The following is a 17123-nucleotide window of genomic DNA, read 5'->3' on the forward strand; positions in this document are numbered from 1 at the left end:
CCACCAGTACCTCCACTCCTCCAGCTGTCACCCCAGGCACAGCAAAACTGGCATAGCGTTTAGCCAGGCACTCAGACTCAGAAGAATTTGTTCTAATGATTCCGATTTCTCCCGCCATACACAGATACTGAAGAACAACTTGGTGGCCAGGGGTCACAGCTCTCGCCAAGTTCATCGTGCCATTGCCAGAGCTAAATCTATCCCCAGAAATCAAGCTCTCACGGGAAAGGCCCCTGATGCCATGGCCAAACCCATGATTCCCTTGGTTACCACGTTTCACCCCAATCTCCCTCCCCTCCGCAAAATCACTAATGACAATCATCATATCCTCCATACTTCAGATCGCCTTGCCCGCGCCATCCCCAACGGCCCCACATTGGCTTACAGGCGTCCTCGAAATCTACGGGACTTGATTGTTCGAGCTGAAGTCCCATCCTTAGATGCATCCCCTCCCACCCAGCATGGTACTTTCAAGTGCAGTTCCAGATGTGTTGTCTGCCAGATTCATATCCAGGAGTCTGACTCCTTTTCTGGCCACTCTTCTGTCACTACCCACAGAACCATTGGTAACATCACTTGTAACACCTCTAATGTCATATATCTCATTTCTTGCAGGGTCTGTGGAGTGCAGTATGTAGGTGAGACTAAGAATACGCTCAAGAAGCGTTTCTATGCCCATCGGTCAACGGTCAACACCAAGAAACTAGACACCCCTGTTGGTCATCACTTCAACCTGCCTAACCACTCCATTTCTGATATGATTTTGCAGGGCATTGAATCTCTTGGCCATCGCAAAGAGTCAGTTCGCCTCAGCAGAGAGAAGGTGTGGATGAATCGTCTTCGAACTATTCAACCACATGGTCTCAACATCCAACTTGGAAATGATTAATCCTTTTCTTCCTCCATTGTCCTCTGTTACAGATAATCCATCTGGTCTTCCTTGTTTGTGTTAACACATCTCCCACCATCTTTCATCCCTTTCCACCTCTATACTGTCCCCCCCCCCCCCCCCCCCCCCCGCATCATCCCTTCACTCTCACACTCTTTTGTCCGTTCCCACTCCCTGTGACCTTTGATCCTTCCCCTTTCTGGTCCCTCCCCTGTTTACACCAGACCCCTTGTGGTTTGCCATCTCCCTTTGTTTCTTTGTTCTCTCATCCACCCTCCCCTGCATCTTTCCACACCTTTCCCTCCTAATCCTCCTTTTGTGTTTCTTCTTTCAGCCCTGCATGTTTGTGTGCACCCCCATGTTAATGTATGTATCTCTGTCATTTCTGTTTTAGCCTCTGAAGAAGAACTTGCTAAGTTCGCAACGTCAGGCCACATTAATTTTAAGATTTATATATTTCAGGTCCATCCAGTCAGTAAGCAGTTTGCAGCAGTTTTACTTTTTTCATTTTTTTCATCTTTAAGATCAGTTCAAATTTAATGCGAGTTCAAGGTGAGTTTGACGTCAAGTTACCTTTAACTGAAATATGCCAGAGTTGAACTTTGGAGTTGTGTCTACTTTGCAAGACTTGTTCACCTTTTACATATTCGCAGTGCGAAATCTTACCTCGACATCGCAAATACGCAGTTTCATTGTTTTAGTGCCAAGTTTAAAACCACACTTCACCATATGTTGAAAATTCAGGGGACAGTTAAGAGCATATCAAGAAATAATTTGCTAGCTTTAATATGGTATGAATCCGAGTCAATTAATTTTACAGACTGAAAGGGTGAATTCATATCTTGTCCGTGTTTTTCCCAAAAGGCCAAGTACACGGAACTGGTCAACGTGCTTCTCAGCAGCCAATCAGATCCGGCCGTCTATCAGCGCTTGGCCGAGGCCTTCAGCAAGCTGACGCCCGCAGAAGAGCCCCTCCAATTGGCCAGAAAGAACAAAGTGCAATTCCTGAGCAGGCTGGAGACGTTTTTGTTCAACGTCCGCGGTTTCCTCTGCGTCAAGTGACGTCTTTCAGAACTTGAATGCTGCCAAAGCCATAGTAAACAATGCAAAGAACAGAATGCAACTTTTGACAAAGCTATTTTTTTAATAAGAAGACAGCGATAACAAAAATGAGCATTTTAGAATACAGAAATTGTACTACTTCACCCGCAGTGCGTCATCGAGAAAAAAATGACGTCCATTTTCTGACATTCCCAAACAGTGTCGCACTGGGCAACAAGAACTTGGAAGTTGTATGGAATTTTGTTCTTTGAAAAACAAATTTTCTTAACATTGCTTCCAAATTTTTATGTGCCTCTGTGGCATCGAACAGAAATAATAACGGACAGATGGATAACTACAAGATAATATGCATGTAGCAATCAACAATGAAGTTGAAAAGTGACCTCTTTGAGTCAACTGCTGGGTGTGGCACAGTATTATGAATTCTTTTTCCCATTGCCGGAGTTTTTGAATCCAGTATCGCTAAACTCCAGTTCATATTGAGCCACATGGCTGCCAGTACCTTGACTTCTTCATAGTATTGCGGGTTAGCGCTTTGCTCAGACTGGTGCCTGCCTGTAGACCAAGATTCCTGAAGGACTACCAAAACCATGTAAACTGCTTTGCTAATGAAACTGCCCTGCTTATGGACATTAGAGCTGCCCCATATATACCAAATATTCGATCATCAACTGAATATTCAAAAAGCTTTTTGCCATTTTGAGTGTTCAAAAACAAAAAAAACTACACACACACACATACTCTTGTTTTACTTTACTCCCAAGGACAATGCTTTGTGTTTTCCTTCGTCCCTGTAACATAACACTCTCCCATAGACTAAGCACACAAACCTACTACAGAGGACCGTTTTGAACAAAAGACCCAACTCCCAAGGATTGAAAGGATCTGTTGTTCTCCCTTTGTGTGTCGGTCCTCGGGGTTACGTATACCTTCAATCGTGGACCCCCTATTGTCCCTCTTTTGTTTGTACTCTAATTTTTAGGAAGACCTCCCATTATGTTTTGTACACGATAGTCAATCGTGGACCTTCAGGAATTGAGGACCCTATTGTCCTCTATTGTTCAACGTCCCCTATTCAATGCAGAAACAAACTCACACACACACAACTGTGATGTTACGTTATCATAAAGTTGCGGCGTTTTTAGTGTCGGGTGCCACTTTTTTTGTCGATGGTAACTTTTTTGTCAAAGGGATTTCATTGTTTCTATCCTTTTAACAGGTCAAAGCCCTTGACAGCTATAAAATATTGCAAGACACTCCATATCGATCGTCGCAAGCAAATTTTAACTGGCGCGCACTGCATGCAAGTTTCGAATATCTGAATATTCAGGCACACACAGTTTTGAGTAATTGAATACTATATTATTTGGAAACGGACAGCCCTAATGGAAAGAGAACTAAACTTTGTATGTCAAGTCCACGTTGTCGTGACACTGTGGACAATACGGTGGGATCCACCAAATACAGGTGCTATGCTGTATATTTCTTACAAATACAGGGTGAGTCAAAAAAAAATGAAACCCAAATGTCGGGACTATTGTTTTATTGAAGTTCTGCATGTAGCACTTTCAAAATCTAGGACATGAAAGCCCAATTCATTAGCTTTTTTTTAGTACAAGCATCATTCGAATCACTCAAGTTCTTTTCAAGTTATGGAATTTTAAACACAACCACCATTTTAAAGTTCTGTCCACAGATCACCAAAAAAGTGTGCGTTCTTTCAGCAAAACGAAAACAATTCACACACATGCCTATGTGATTTCTTTTTGTTTTGCTTAAAGAACACTGAACTTTTTCGTGATCTGTGGACAGAACCTTAAAACGGTGGTTGTGTTTAAAACTCTGTAACTTGAACAGAACATGAGTGATTTGAATGATTCTTGTACTAAAAGAAAGCTTATGAATTGGGCTTTTATATCCTAGATTTTGAAAGTGCTACATGAAGAACTTCACTAAAACAATAGGCACGACATTTGGGATTCATTTTTTTTTACTCGCCCTGAAGTGTATATTTCTTGTTGCAGCTATCACTTCATTCAATGCAGTCTGTTTTCAAAATGTATCCTTTATTGCAAAATTCCTGAACGCATTTCACAAACGTTTTGTTATTGTTTTAAACAAGTCACTGCCAAATTGTTTTAGTAAGGTTCTTTTATTTTAATCCATTTTGTAATTGTAACCCTTTGCACTATTCAGACCAATAAGTTGTGCATCTTAATTTAAAAAAAACATTAATCATGCAATAAGTTATAAAATCTATACATATTTATTACCTACTCCCATAAAATAAAAGTACATGCACACAAATCAAGTTCTGTGGTTTGGTGTTATACATCATTTGCAAACATCAAAAAACAAAACTACCAAATTATTATGAAATACTTTACATGACTGTAAGTAAATGATAGTCTCCAGCATCCTGGTGTGCTGTCCTTTTCAAGGAAAGTGAAATGCTTGTATCAATTTCCGACGATGGTCAGCCAACCATCTTTGGAGAAAACAGACTTTTTTATCAAATACTGCCCCCAGTTTACTAAACTTACTTAGTCCACATTTTGTTTGCAATTGGTTGACACATCCGCGAATAGGTGCAAGCAAGCTAGTCTGGTTCCCTGACCTGACAATTCCCTGACATCTAAATTGCTCCGTTTTGTCTGAAGTAGGGTCAGGGAACCAGACTACAAGAACAACATTTTTTTGTTTCCTTGGTGTTTCCAGCATCTACGGACACAAAACTTTAAACAGATCAGTGTAACAATATTGGCTGCCAAATTCTAACCCCCAAATCCATCCAATTCTGAAAATGACAGCAAAGAAAATGTTGCGTATCACCTTTGATATGAGAATTGTCAGTTTATGTCTTCAGGTCGTGTAGGAATCCGACTTCCTGTGGTTTGAGAGTTCCTTTCAGAAAATTCCAAGCAATTAATGTTCTTTGTAACTGTACACCATAAGATTAGGCTATTAAGACAGTGCTAGGGTTTGTTGAATAAACTTTGCCAAAGTGAAAATATTACTCAACCATGTTCAGAATATTGGAATTGACTTTCTATTTTACAACCCCCCCCCCCTCAAAAACTTCTGCCTTTTTCATATTTATTTTACTTTCTTTGCAAGATTGATTACCGTTTCTGAGCGTAATATTTTTATGTATAAACTGTACAAACTATATTTGCATTGTATATGTACAAAATTAACTAATGAATTTTACGTTTTGTTTTGCAATAAAAAAATTCAGAGATTGCAATATTAATTAACTCTTGTATCAGCAATTTTTTTTTGTCATTCATCTTTCCGTTGCCAATTTTGAAGGAGTTTCAGAGCCATTTTTCTAAATTTAGTTTTATGTGAATATATATTTGCATATTCATGACGTGATGTCATCTTGGTCTTTAGTCTCATGGCTTCTCATGCAGTCAGTAATTTGTTCTCACTGTCATTTTGTTTTTGTGTGTTTTGATCTTGAATATAATAGGGGCTGATCTTTACAACTTGAAATTAAGCTACATTTTATACGTTATAAAAATGTATAAATAGTGCTTTTTGGTCAGTAATAGCAAAAATATAGCATTACCAGGAAGACGTATTTTCACGAAATTCAATTTCAAACCAAGAAAAGGTTGATCGTTATTATCATTTTCTTGCCGTTCAAAGACGCAGATATTTACAATTACAATTTACATACAATATGTTTTCACTGGAAAATAATCTATTTTGTCCCTCTTATTTTCAGTACATCATACTGCATGCAGCATTAATACTGATGAAATTGTGAGAAAGATGTGTAGTTTCAGTCAAAAATTCGGTTCAAGAATATTCCGTCGGTCAAAATTTTCATTTTGTGTCATCACTATGTCTAGAAGTACACGTCATTGCAAGCGCAGCAAAAAAATCATAACAATGGAGTTTGTTTACATGTTGCGCAATATTGCGACTGGTAACACGGCTAAGTATGCGTAGACGGGTTGCCCCATCCATATACGACGCTAGCACGCTTGAAGAGGACAGGGGATCGGACCAATGCAAAATGCGTGTGCGCATATCATACAAACGAATGTGTCCCAATCTTTCATCAGCTGCCGCACAGTTCTAGTTCTGTTGCTGAAAGGTGATTTGTTTGTCAAATTTATCCTTGAAAGTAAACAGTTGGTACTCTTTTGTGAAGATCTTCAATTTATCAAGGTCATACAAACTCTGGTTTTTCAACCAGTGTCGTCATTTGATGAGAAAGCCACTGCAGAATTTTCGCGGACAGATACCGAAGTTGAACTAGTGAACTTTGTCCTTGCATGAAAAAAAAACGGAAAATGAGTCATCTTTGTTTATCTCCGCTACCCTGGGTTTATCATGATGAAATCGCTCGTAACCGCCAGCGTCTGCAAAACCGCCCATCTTTCAGTTTCACTTGCCTGTGCAATCGGATTTCAGGTCTATATAACAGGCGTCGGTCTCGGTGTACCGTCATTCTGCGACATTTTGTGAGGATTCGAGACGAAAGACACCGGGAAAATTTCCGGGACACAGGACAGCGCACACAGTACTGCGCTCTGCATGCACCTAATTTTCAGATAGCGAAAGAAAGTAAGTAGGCCAATTTTCTTTTTTTAGAAAACTTGATGTTATTATAACACACTGCTTGAGCCTCTGCGCAATGATCGTAGGCCTTTTGGGTAGATCTCTTGTGTTTGTTTTAATTTTCCCATTTTGTTTTGGTTATTTTACTTAGCCTCAATATTTATTTACAAGTACGTAACTTGTACTATTGCTTATTTGAGATACGAGTAATGTTATAATACAATTGTGACCTAGTCACAGGGTGACTATAATTTTTTTGTCTTTTTAGTTTTTTGTACTTGTTGCATGCAACTCACTCTAAAATCTTCTGTCTCTTAATTCAATTGTTAACAAGTATACTGGGCCTATTTTGATAAACGTTATCAGAAATTGAACATGTACCTCAACAAAAATAAAAACAGCTTTGTACTGGAAACCAGGGGCCCCGTACATGAATGGTATAGTCTAGTCATGGCTTTCCCCCTCTGAGGAATACGTGGACTAGTCCAGCCAGGCACGCCCACAATATCCTTTTATTGTGAATTAGCCTTAAACCAAGATACCCAGTAACTTTAATCTCAAGCTTATTTTAGTAATGTTGAATTTGCATAATCCCATAATAACTTCTGGCTCTGGGTGTCAGCCCAGTTTAAACTAGGCGCCTGGAATTTCGGGCTGAGTCCAGCAGTTGAGTTCAGTGAAAGCACATCTACAAGTATATTGTGAAGGGCGTGTACCATAGTTCTAGGGGTATAGAGGGTGTGGTTCTCAGCATCCTTAGGTTTGTAGAGTGCATGTTCTTTGTACATGTTTGTCACTGGATCCTGTTTACACAATTTCATATTTCACTAAATTGGTCTCGGAACTGCCCCAGTCTCAGCCTTGCTTAGTTGTAGAAAGTGTAATTATTTATTTTGTTAATTTACTAAATAAAACTGCAGTGAAAATTGATTCTGCGCCCGTTTTTGCTTTGTTGTGGCCTGTCTACGTTTCAATACTGTACTAACTTAATAAATATTACTTTTTAACTTTTATGTGCACATTTCAGTTCGTGTACATCATTTCTTTTTCTTTTTTCTGTTTTCCTTAAAATATTTTTTTCTTGCCAAAACAAAGGAAATCAACACACTTTGAAGAATGCCGCGACCACGACGTGGAGGTTACCGGGGACGAGGACGTGGGCGTGGGGGGAGGCAGGGTCGGCAAGGAGCGAACCAACAGAGCACACCAAAGGACGACACCTATGAACTGACAGCAACTGCCAAGGATGAAACTGAGACCGATGTAAGAATGCATACAAAATAATTCTCCATTTTCTGTTTAAATTTAAATTATAAGCACTGTAAGTTCAGTGAAGTCGGAGAGCTTGCCAATAATAAAAAAAAACGGCCCAATGTTTCTGGGATGGGACTTAACCCACAACCTTCTCAAAAGTGACCACATTTTTATGTTAATGTAAGTTTGTACTTTGGGCTTTTATTGTAAAAGTTTGGGGGGGGGGGGTTTTGGTTTGTAATTTTTTTAATGTGGGGTGGTTGTTTGGGAGAGCACTTAATTTTTCATCGTTTATCAAAAATAAACAAAGTCTGATTAAGTTATCCAAAAACAAGGTCTTTTTTTAACCTTGTTCTGCTTGAATTTGTAGGATAACTAATAATTAATGGAAATAAATAATAAAAATGTGTTACTTATAAAGCACACAAATCCACCAGTATTGATGCATTATGGCCGTGCTCATTGGGCCAGTAAAACTACTCCCTTCGGGATTATACAGCTTGCTGCCATTTCGGCGCAAGGCGGCTAAAATCTACCACAATTACCATCTCTGCTCTCACAGGTACCCATTTACTCCCGGGCGGGGAGAAACAATGAGTGACAAAGTGCCTTGCCCAAGGTCACTCGCACCATAACCCCAGGCTGGACTGGAACTCACAACCTGCAGAATTACCCGCAGACCACGAATTCAATGCTCCACTACGGCACTCCGTAAATTTATCAATCCGTGTCAAAAAAATGGTCCCAAATTGACAAGTTCCAAATGTCTTTACCAGGTGATGGCCGATCTGCCCGCTCTCTTCACATCAGAGAGCTCCTTTGAGAAGCATTATACTGCCCAGGAGAAGGACCGCACCAAGTACATCGCTACCCTGCTGGTGCTTCAGAGGGCTGGAACAGAGGTCCAACAAAGTAAGACTTTTGAATTCTTGAAGAGAAAAGCACACCAAATATACTTGTTTGAAAAAGTTTCTGCCCGTGCAGTTTTCAACAAGAACAGTTGACGCATTATTAAACAGCAGAAGATATTTCTCAGCCGATTTTTATCAGAGCAAAGGGATTTAAAAATAACAAAAAGCGGAGAAGCAGTCAACAGCAGAATCCATCACACTGAAAGTTTGCGAGGAATTCTTTGTTGTTCTGTCCTTTTTTTCTTGGGTATGACGTAATGTTTTCTTTGTGTTTCTCCTATTTGCTTTAGGTTCCAAAGCCCGTGCTCTGGCCACGGCCTGGGCCCGCAAGGACCACGACCTGGCCGACGGCTTGCTGTCCCAGCGCAAGGAGTTTGGCCTGGTGGAGGTGCTGAAGGCCGTCACGCTGCTGGACTCGGGCCGCCGGATGCGGGAGTGGGAGAAGAAGCTCAAGCGTCTGCAGATGCAGCCCAAGTACAAGCAGAGCAAGGTGGCCAAGATGAAGACGCAGATCCACAACCTGAACGCCATCAAACCATCGGTAAGACCAGTTCTGTGAAGTGAGGCCCAGGTCTGGACATTGTAGAAACTCCAGGCCCAATTTCCGATAAGCAGAAAAATATTGCTGAATTTGTGTACTTGCCCAACATCAGCAGGAAACCTATCAATGGCTATATGAAACACGTTATTAAATTATCTAGTCATTTGGAAGTAGGAACTGTGCACTCATATTGAGAAAAGACATGTTAAAAATACTCACCCGGAAAGTACTTGAATGTAAGTTATTAACCAGACGTAACAAGCCTTATTTAATGGGGTTTGGCATTCACCCATTAGTCACCGTACAGCTCCAAACCAGCCTGCCTATTTGTCTCTCTGTAGCACCCCAAAACGCTCAAGTATGCTATGTTTTTATGGACTCATCAGTGAATAAACACAATGTAATACAATGTAGTACAATGTAATACAATGTAGTACAATGTAATACAATGTAGTACAATGTAGTACAATGTAGTAGAACGTAATACAACGTAGTACAACGTAATACTGTAGTACAACGTAATACAGTGTAGTACAACGTAATACAGTGTAGTACAATGTAATACAATGTAGTACAATGTAATACAATGTAGTACAATGTAGTACAACGTAATACAACGCAGTACAACGTAATACAACGCAGTACAACGTAATACAACGTAATACTGTAGTACAACGTAATACAGTGTAGTACAATGTAATACAATGTAGTACAATGTAATACAATGAAGTACAATGTAATACAATGTAGAACAATGTAGTACAATGTAATACAATGTAGTACAGGTGCTAATGGGTTAAACTGTTTGGTTTCTTTTATTCTGATTCCAGGTTGGGTCTCTGAGTGGAGCCATCTCTCGCCACATCCACGGCTGGGTTCGTACCATCCCGGGAGACGATCTGCAGTTCTATGCTCTTCACCTGCCTAAGGAGCCCTGGAAGAAACTAGCCGATCTTGTGCATTTCAACCCCAAAACCGTAAGTACTGCCTTGGACAGATTCAGATTTTTTTTCTTTACTGAAAGCTTTCTTTTCTGGAGCTCCTAATATTGGGTTGGATAAAATTGGGTTTGGTTTGGTTGGGTTGTGTTAAGCCCTGTTCATACTTGCCGTGAATGATAATGCGAAGCAAAGTTGATGACAATGACCCATCGGGGCGAAATTTTCCTGAGCTATAATGTGTTCAACGGCGAATTTGCCGTATGAATACTTGCCATGGCATCCTAGGTTCACAACAATATTACCTTTAGCAGATTTTATGTGCCGTCCTTTAGCCTGGTTTGAACATTGCAGTCGGTATATTTCAGGTTGTTTGTGCACTCAAAATCATTAATATTAATGCTGCCATATTTTAGCATTGTAGTCAGTTCCATCACAAGTCAAATCACAGATCACACAAGACAACCACATGTCAATCACAAGTTAATGACAAGTCAGATCACAAGTCAAATCACAAGTCAATCTCAAAGTCAATCACAAGTCAATCACGAGTCAGATCATTAATCAATCACAAGTCAATCACAAGTCAGATCATAAATTAATCACAAGCCAATCACAAGTCAAATCACAAAGTCAATTACAAAGTCAATCTCAAGTCAGATCATAAGTCAATCACAAGTCAATCACAAGCCAATCATGAGTCAATCACAAGTCTATCACAAAGTCAATCTCAAGTCAGATCATAAGTCAATCACAAGTCAATCACAACAATAGAGAAAGAGCAATGCCTTTGTCACAGTTCATATCTGAATAGTTTGTGATGTGACAGACTAAAACGACATGTGATTGACTTGTGATGGATTTGTGATTTATTTGTGAGAACTTTGACTGCAACTTTTCCGTCCTTCCTCTTGCCCATAGGACTTCCAGCTTCCCTGGTTCCTACCCTACTGCTTCGGGGCGCCAGCGCCTGACGACTCCATCGTCGCCCAGTGCGCAGACCTCACGCAGGAGAAGGCCAACGAGATCATGGCGGCCGTCAATATCCCTTACGCTCATCTCAAGTCACTCCACATCAAGCCGTCCAACGAGTCCAAGGAGCGCATCGCGAGGGCCGAGAAGGACATAACCTCATTGCTGTGGTGAGTCAGTGAATCACAGACAATTTCATGAAATTCATTTTTAGGAGTCAGTGTCCTGAAACTTTGTTTGAACAAGTCTACAAAGTGGAAAGCATTTCCCTACAGCCAACTTTACTTTTTAGATACCTCAATGATAATGTACTACATTTTTGTGATGACAGAGGTCACCTGACCAGTGACAAAAGCATTCCTTTGTTATCGTTCACCTCCTGTTATTTGTCACAATACTTTTGAATCGCCTAAAGATTTACATGTGATGGACCGGATTGCAACATAATTGACACTTTTCCCCAAATGTTTGCAGGAATTACGAGGATCTGACCTGCTCCGAGGTGGACCGTGTCATCGCCGAGCGACTGAGGGGTGGCGAAGACATCAACCTCCCTTATGGCAAGCTGATGGAACGTCTGCTGATCATCAAGGGAATGCGAGACCGTAAGTGATTCCATGTGCAACTTGTCGTAACGAAATCAGACGCAACACTTAGCAGAGCTTGATATTGAAATGCAGCCAAAACAATTGTGACGTGTTGGCGATATTGTTCAATTTCAGTCGTGATGAAAAATGTCTAAAATATACGCTGACAAGTTGCTGACTGTAGTTTTTAAAAATCCTTAAACACGATTTGTGGAGGCGTGTCGGATCAAGAAATGCATGGGTCAAAAGTTTAACATGCTTTTTTTTCTGTTTTAGCCTCTGCAGAAGAACTTGCTAAGTTCGCAACTTCAGGCCACATTAATTTTTAGATTTATGCTTTTTATCTGTTTGCCTTCTTTTGACATCACAAACATAAATGGGTGTAGTTTCACCAGAAAGTCAGTTTTAGTAATTATTTAAGATGGATTTGTGAACATTAGTTTAAAGAAGCAACTTTTCTGCTGAGAGGAGACCGTTCCATATCAAACGAAACCATATTATTTTAATTTTGTGTGATGCTACACAAGGTTTTAATTTCATGCAATTGCAGGGGCTGCAGAATATAAAATTTTCCTAGTTTCTTACTTTTATTCTCGTACTGTTTTGTAATTTAGATGATTCTGTCAAGAAGGAGGAGACGACAGAACTGTACGAGCGACTCATCTCCATAGCACAAAAACAACTGGAGAAGACACAGTAAGCAACAACGGCCTTTTTTCCCACAAATGCACAACTGAGCTTATACTCTTAAAAATAGCTTAAAAATAGCATACAGTCCTGCAAAATCCTTTGTTCTTTCTTGATTGTGGTCCTTGGAGGGGTGACCACTGCCTCAACCCTACAAAATCCTCCAGCAATCACTGTCAATATATTGAGGCAGAGCCAGTAACATCCTGGAGCAGTGCGGAGGATTTCATTTATAATTTAGGCCTAAATTTATGCACGGCTGAGCATAAACAACACAAGGTCCGGCCTAAGACCTTGACACAGTGCATCCTCCAAAATCAGCCACACATTTTTGCCATGTAGCCTCAATCCTGCAAAATCCTCCATTTAGCAAAGAGGATTTTGGAGGATTTAGGAAGAGTACCTAAAGCTATACCCGAAGTATACAATCAGTTTTGTCACACATACTTCCTTACTCTGTAGGTCCTTACCGATAGTTTTCTTGTTATAATCTGCCCAGTTGAAGCTTTCTGCTTGAAATAATCTTTTTTTTATGGATTTCCTTTTCTATCCCTTCTTTTGGTGTAGTCCTTACCTTGTGATGGCCGACCCTCATTAAAAAAAAAAAAAAGGCTTAGTGTGTGACAGCCCTATTAGATCTGGCAATTTTGGACTACAGATTGGTGACATTTGTCTTGAAGTTTAAAGTTTACTTGATTTTATTTGTTGCTGTTTCAACAGATTGACCATCGACTCGCCAGTGGCCGTAATCGGTGACCGGTCGCCGTCCATGGCTACGGCCATCAAGACCAGCACCATCATCGCCAGTCTGCTGACCGCCATCGCTAACGCCGAACTGTCCTTCTTCAGCCATCGAAACTACGTTCCCGACAAACTCCCCAAGACCATCGAGGAGGTACATACAGTTATATCTTTTCTTTCCGATTCGATCCCAGCATCGAATCTTTTTTTTTGTTAATGCAGTTGAGAGGATCAGGGTTTGAATCCAATTCCCACCCCCATAAGCTCAGAAATGTTACATGAAAATGGACTGATCACATATTTTAATTTGTCACCAAAGGTTCTTGATCTGGCGTCAACATTGAACACCGAGGGCAGCACCGCACCAGCGGCCAGCCTCCAGCCGTACTACGAGCAGAAGAAGGTCATGAAGACAATCATCATGGTCACAGATGAAGAGGAAAACGGCTGTGTTAGTGTGGACGGAACCAGCTACCGGTAAGCATTCCTGTTATTGCTTTGCAAGAAGGACATTGTTGGAAAGCAATAGAGCCTTTGCATTTGGCAGCCATGTTTGGGTTCAAGTATGCACAAGACATGCACATTGACATGAAAAAATTCTGAACCTTTGAGGTTTAATAATCTTTTATTATCAAGACTATTCATGTTTTCCTGTCTGGTGTCCTAGCTTCGACAAGCTGTTTCAGAAGTACTCGGAGGAGGTCTACCCGGCCAAGCTGGTCTTCGTCTCCTTCCTGCACAGCCAGAACGCCACGGGCCAGATGGTCGGGGCCCTGAACAAGCTTGGGTACCACCCCTTGCAGTTCAAGCTGTCCAATTCACGACCCGATCTCGTCAAACTGGGAAACCTGCTGGGCCTGCTGTCCAAGGAAACCGCGGGGTTCGCGGACGATGTGGCCGCCCTGGAGAAGGAGATCCAGGACGAGGGGCTGAGGAAAGCCTTGGAGACCATGAAACTTGGAGTGTAGATAGACGAGGTGGATAACGCTCAAGCGCCCTCTGTTGTCAAGTAGTGGCAGTCAAAATCTCTGCAAGCGGCAGTCAAATGCTATGTTGCTGAACCTCACCCATCACCGACAAAAATTAGGCTTCCTCAAAAGGATACTAGTTTTTTGTAAAGTGCAATTGCGAGTCCGAAATGATCATATAAAAAGCGCCCTCTGTCGGCTAGTGGCTGTCAAATTGAATCTCTCTCTGAGGATACCAGGAATGATTGTCTATAATGTGCAATTGTGCAATTCCTAAATGGTCACATAAAGAGCGCCCCCTGTTGGCAAGGGGCGGTCATATGCTTTGCAACTGGCAAGTCAAGTTGCTCCGACATTTAATTCTGACATTTACTGCGTAACATTTTCATATTTCGGAGATGGTGTACATATATTGCAAAAAGACAGTCACTTGAACAAATGGTTCAAATTTCAAAATAAGTAAAAAAAAAAAAGAAGTGAAAACCTTGTTTTCTTTACAGCAGCTATCTGATAGAGAGGGCTCTAAACACCTTGATGCAATATGTATTAGGTCGGTTTTGCAGTGCTCAAAATACCAGAGATTTTCTCTATTGTAAATAGAGGATAAGTATGAAGAGATTAGTAGTTCAAAAAGATACTTAAAACTACTGAAACTTGGCTAAATTCGATCTTTCCTTTTTTTTCTTTCCTACTAGATTGTTTATTGAAGTGTGGATCATGTTTTCCATGTGCAAATTAACATCATTTTTCCCTACTCGATTCATATTGCTACTGATAAAATTGCATTGTAGCGTACAGAGCAGTTTTTTTTCCTGATGAAAGTTGGAATCAACATCATTCAGTCATTAACAAGTACAACATATCTCATGCAGCCTATTTCAAATCAGGGATTATTACAGACGAAAGGAGAAGTTCATATCTCTTGTATTTAATTTGTGCCATGACGAGGATGTACATGTTTATTGAGCTTTAAATTGATTTTTGTAGTATCTATTATAAGATAACTCCGTCAGATTTCAACATCATTGCTTAGACATGAAATGTCAAAGTTCCGGATATCTATTTCCTTTTTTTTTACCTTATATTTTAATGCAAATGTGTACATTTAGATTTTCCTTTTGTCAAGTATTTCTTTCATAACCAATTCCTTTTTTCAATTTTATTTGTGAAAATCAGTGAAGACAACTCTTTTTCTAGTCAATTTTGCAAAATTTTCTGAAATCATATGTTCAGGAGTATAAAAAAATATGTTTATGGTGCACCTTAAAGTGTTTCTGAGGTGTTTCCAGAAAAGTCAATTTTTGACCAAAATTTGCTAAAAATGTAAGGCTATCCCCTTGCATTTTTTTTCAATTTTGGCCGAAAAATGAAATTGCTTGAAACTTGTTATGAAGATGCCTGAGGGCCCTTAGAACACATTCCCAAAAGTTCTCTTGCCAGATGTGCCATTCAAAAGAAATATGGCATGCACAAATTGACAAAATTGAATGGAAAAAAAGTTGGTTTTTTTTGTCATAAATCCTTTATATTTGTCCAAAACTTTGAAATACCCTCTTGAGGATAATGGAAATGTGTTTATCATGCATCCTTAAGAGTTTCGGAGTTGTTTCCAGAAAAGTCAATTTTTGACCAAAATTTGATAAAAATGTAAGGCTAACCCCTTACAATTTTTTTCAATTTTGGCCAAAAAATGAAATTGCTTGAAATTTGCTAGAAAGATGCCTGAGGGCCCTTAGAACACATTCCCAAAATTTCTCTTGCCGGATGTGATGTTAAAAGGAAACAATGTGTCCACATCTTGGATAAATTGAAATAATGTGAAAAATACTTAATAAAAATATTTTTCTTTGAAATAATGACTTTAGAAGTATTAAAAAATGTTTATCATGCATCTTCAATAGTTTCTGTGTTGTTTTAAGAGAAATCAATTTTTGACCAAAATTTGAAAAAAATGCAAGGTTAACCCCTTACTCAGTTTAAACCTCATTCCCAGGGTTACTATCCTCTTTCCCAGGGCTCCAACCTTGTCCCCAGTGCTTCAACCTCGTCCCCAGTGATTTAACCTTGTTCCCAGAGCTTCAACCTCGTTCCCAGGGCGTTAACCTCCTTCCCAGGGTTTCAACCTCATCCCCAGGGTTTTTAACCTCCTTCCCAGGGTTTCAACCTTGTCCCCAGTGATTTAACCTTGTTCCCAGGGCATCAACCTCCTCCCCAGGGTTTCTAACCTCATTCCCAGTGCTTTTTAACCTCGATCCCAAAGAATAATGCCTCTTAAGTCTTATAACTAGACTTTTATTTGATTTCTATTGCAAATTATTTTATATTAAGAAATTACTTCTTACATATCTCCCTGCCCAAAATTATTTAACAATAATTTTAAAAACGGACAGTCACAATAAAGGACAAAATGAGGCATGTTCAGCTTCAGTTTACGGTAAGATTTTTTTCAGGTTTATTAAAACAAATCTATTTTCAACACAGAACACAATTTACAAATAATTCACCAACAATTTGAACAAGTTAGACACTGGTAGAAAAAGTTACCATATTTGATATTTAAGTATACAAAGTTGATTTGTATCAAGGTTTACCCCTTAAAAAATGGCCGAAAAATTATTCCTCCAAAAATCCTTTACATTTTATTAAATGGAATAATCAGCTCAGAAGACACTCAAAACATGTCTGTCTTGCATCTGGAGTTGTTTTTAAGTCGTTTCCAGAAAAGTCAATTTTGACCAAATTTTTATAGAAATGTAAGGCTAACCCCTTGCAATTTTTGACAATTTTGGCCGATAAATGAAATCGCTTTAGGTTTGCTAGATTGATGTCTAAGGGGCCTTAGAACACATTTTGAATCGTCAGATGTGTAATTCATAGCAAATAGGGCATGGACAAAATCAGTAAAAAAATTCAACAGATATTGTAATTTTTCCTCCAAAATTTCTCAAAACTGGACCAAATCTCCCAAATAATCAGCTCTATAGTATCGAAATGTGTT

At 39.7% G+C, this 17123-nt stretch overlaps 2 protein-coding genes across 4 annotated transcripts in view; both read left to right on the forward strand.

Annotated features, from left to right (window-relative positions):
• Positions 1–2650, forward strand: part of LOC119745609 (exportin-4-like) — a 51813-nt gene extending 49163 nt beyond the window's left edge. Inside the window, exon 22 of one of the 2 annotated variants that reach the window (XM_038222095.1) lies at positions 1754–2650. In XM_038222095.1, the coding sequence (XP_038078023.1) occupies positions 1754–1951 (198 nt within the window). In that variant the 3' untranslated portion in view covers positions 1952–2650. The remainder of the gene's footprint in view (positions 1–1753) is intronic. The other variant, XM_038222096.1, reaches the window with a different exon arrangement.
• A 3368-nt stretch (positions 2651–6018) lies between these two features.
• LOC119745626 lies at positions 6019–15438 on the forward strand. Of its 2 annotated transcripts, none has more exons than XM_038222125.1 (11): positions 6019–6532; positions 7622–7789; positions 8557–8692; positions 8982–9232; positions 10063–10209; positions 11092–11312; positions 11617–11747; positions 12344–12425; positions 13137–13311; positions 13477–13634; positions 13825–15438. In XM_038222125.1, the coding sequence occupies exons 2-11, from the start codon at positions 7643–7645 to the stop codon at positions 14123–14125; spliced, it is 1749 nt and encodes a 582-aa protein (XP_038078053.1). In that variant the 5' UTR covers positions 6019–6532; positions 7622–7642; the 3' UTR covers positions 14126–15438. The 2 variants fall into 2 exon arrangements, with proteins under 2 accessions (XP_038078053.1, XP_038078054.1); XM_038222126.1 differs by lacking the exon at positions 6019–6532 and adding an exon at positions 6931–7286.
• The last annotated feature ends 1685 nt before the right edge of the window (positions 15439–17123 follow it).

The sequence above is a fragment of the Patiria miniata genome, unplaced genomic scaffold (genome assembly GCF_015706575.1).
Source record: "Patiria miniata isolate m_02_andy unplaced genomic scaffold, ASM1570657v1 HiC_scaffold_7, whole genome shotgun sequence".
NCBI classification, from domain to species: Eukaryota; Metazoa; Echinodermata; class Asteroidea; order Valvatida; family Asterinidae; genus Patiria; species Patiria miniata.

Excerpts from the sequence above, each read along its gene's own strand:
- LOC119745626 (XM_038222125.1), top strand. The coding sequence starts at position 7,643 with ATGCCGCGACCACGACGTGGAGGTTACCGGGGACGAGGACGTGGGCGT. Across the intron at positions 11,748-12,343 it reads CATCAAGGGAATGCGAGACC|ATGATTCTGTCAAGAAGGAG; the intron begins GTAAGTGATTCC and ends TTTGTAATTTAG. Across the intron at positions 13,312-13,476 it reads TCCCCAAGACCATCGAGGAG|GTTCTTGATCTGGCGTCAAC; the intron begins GTACATACAGTT and ends TTGTCACCAAAG.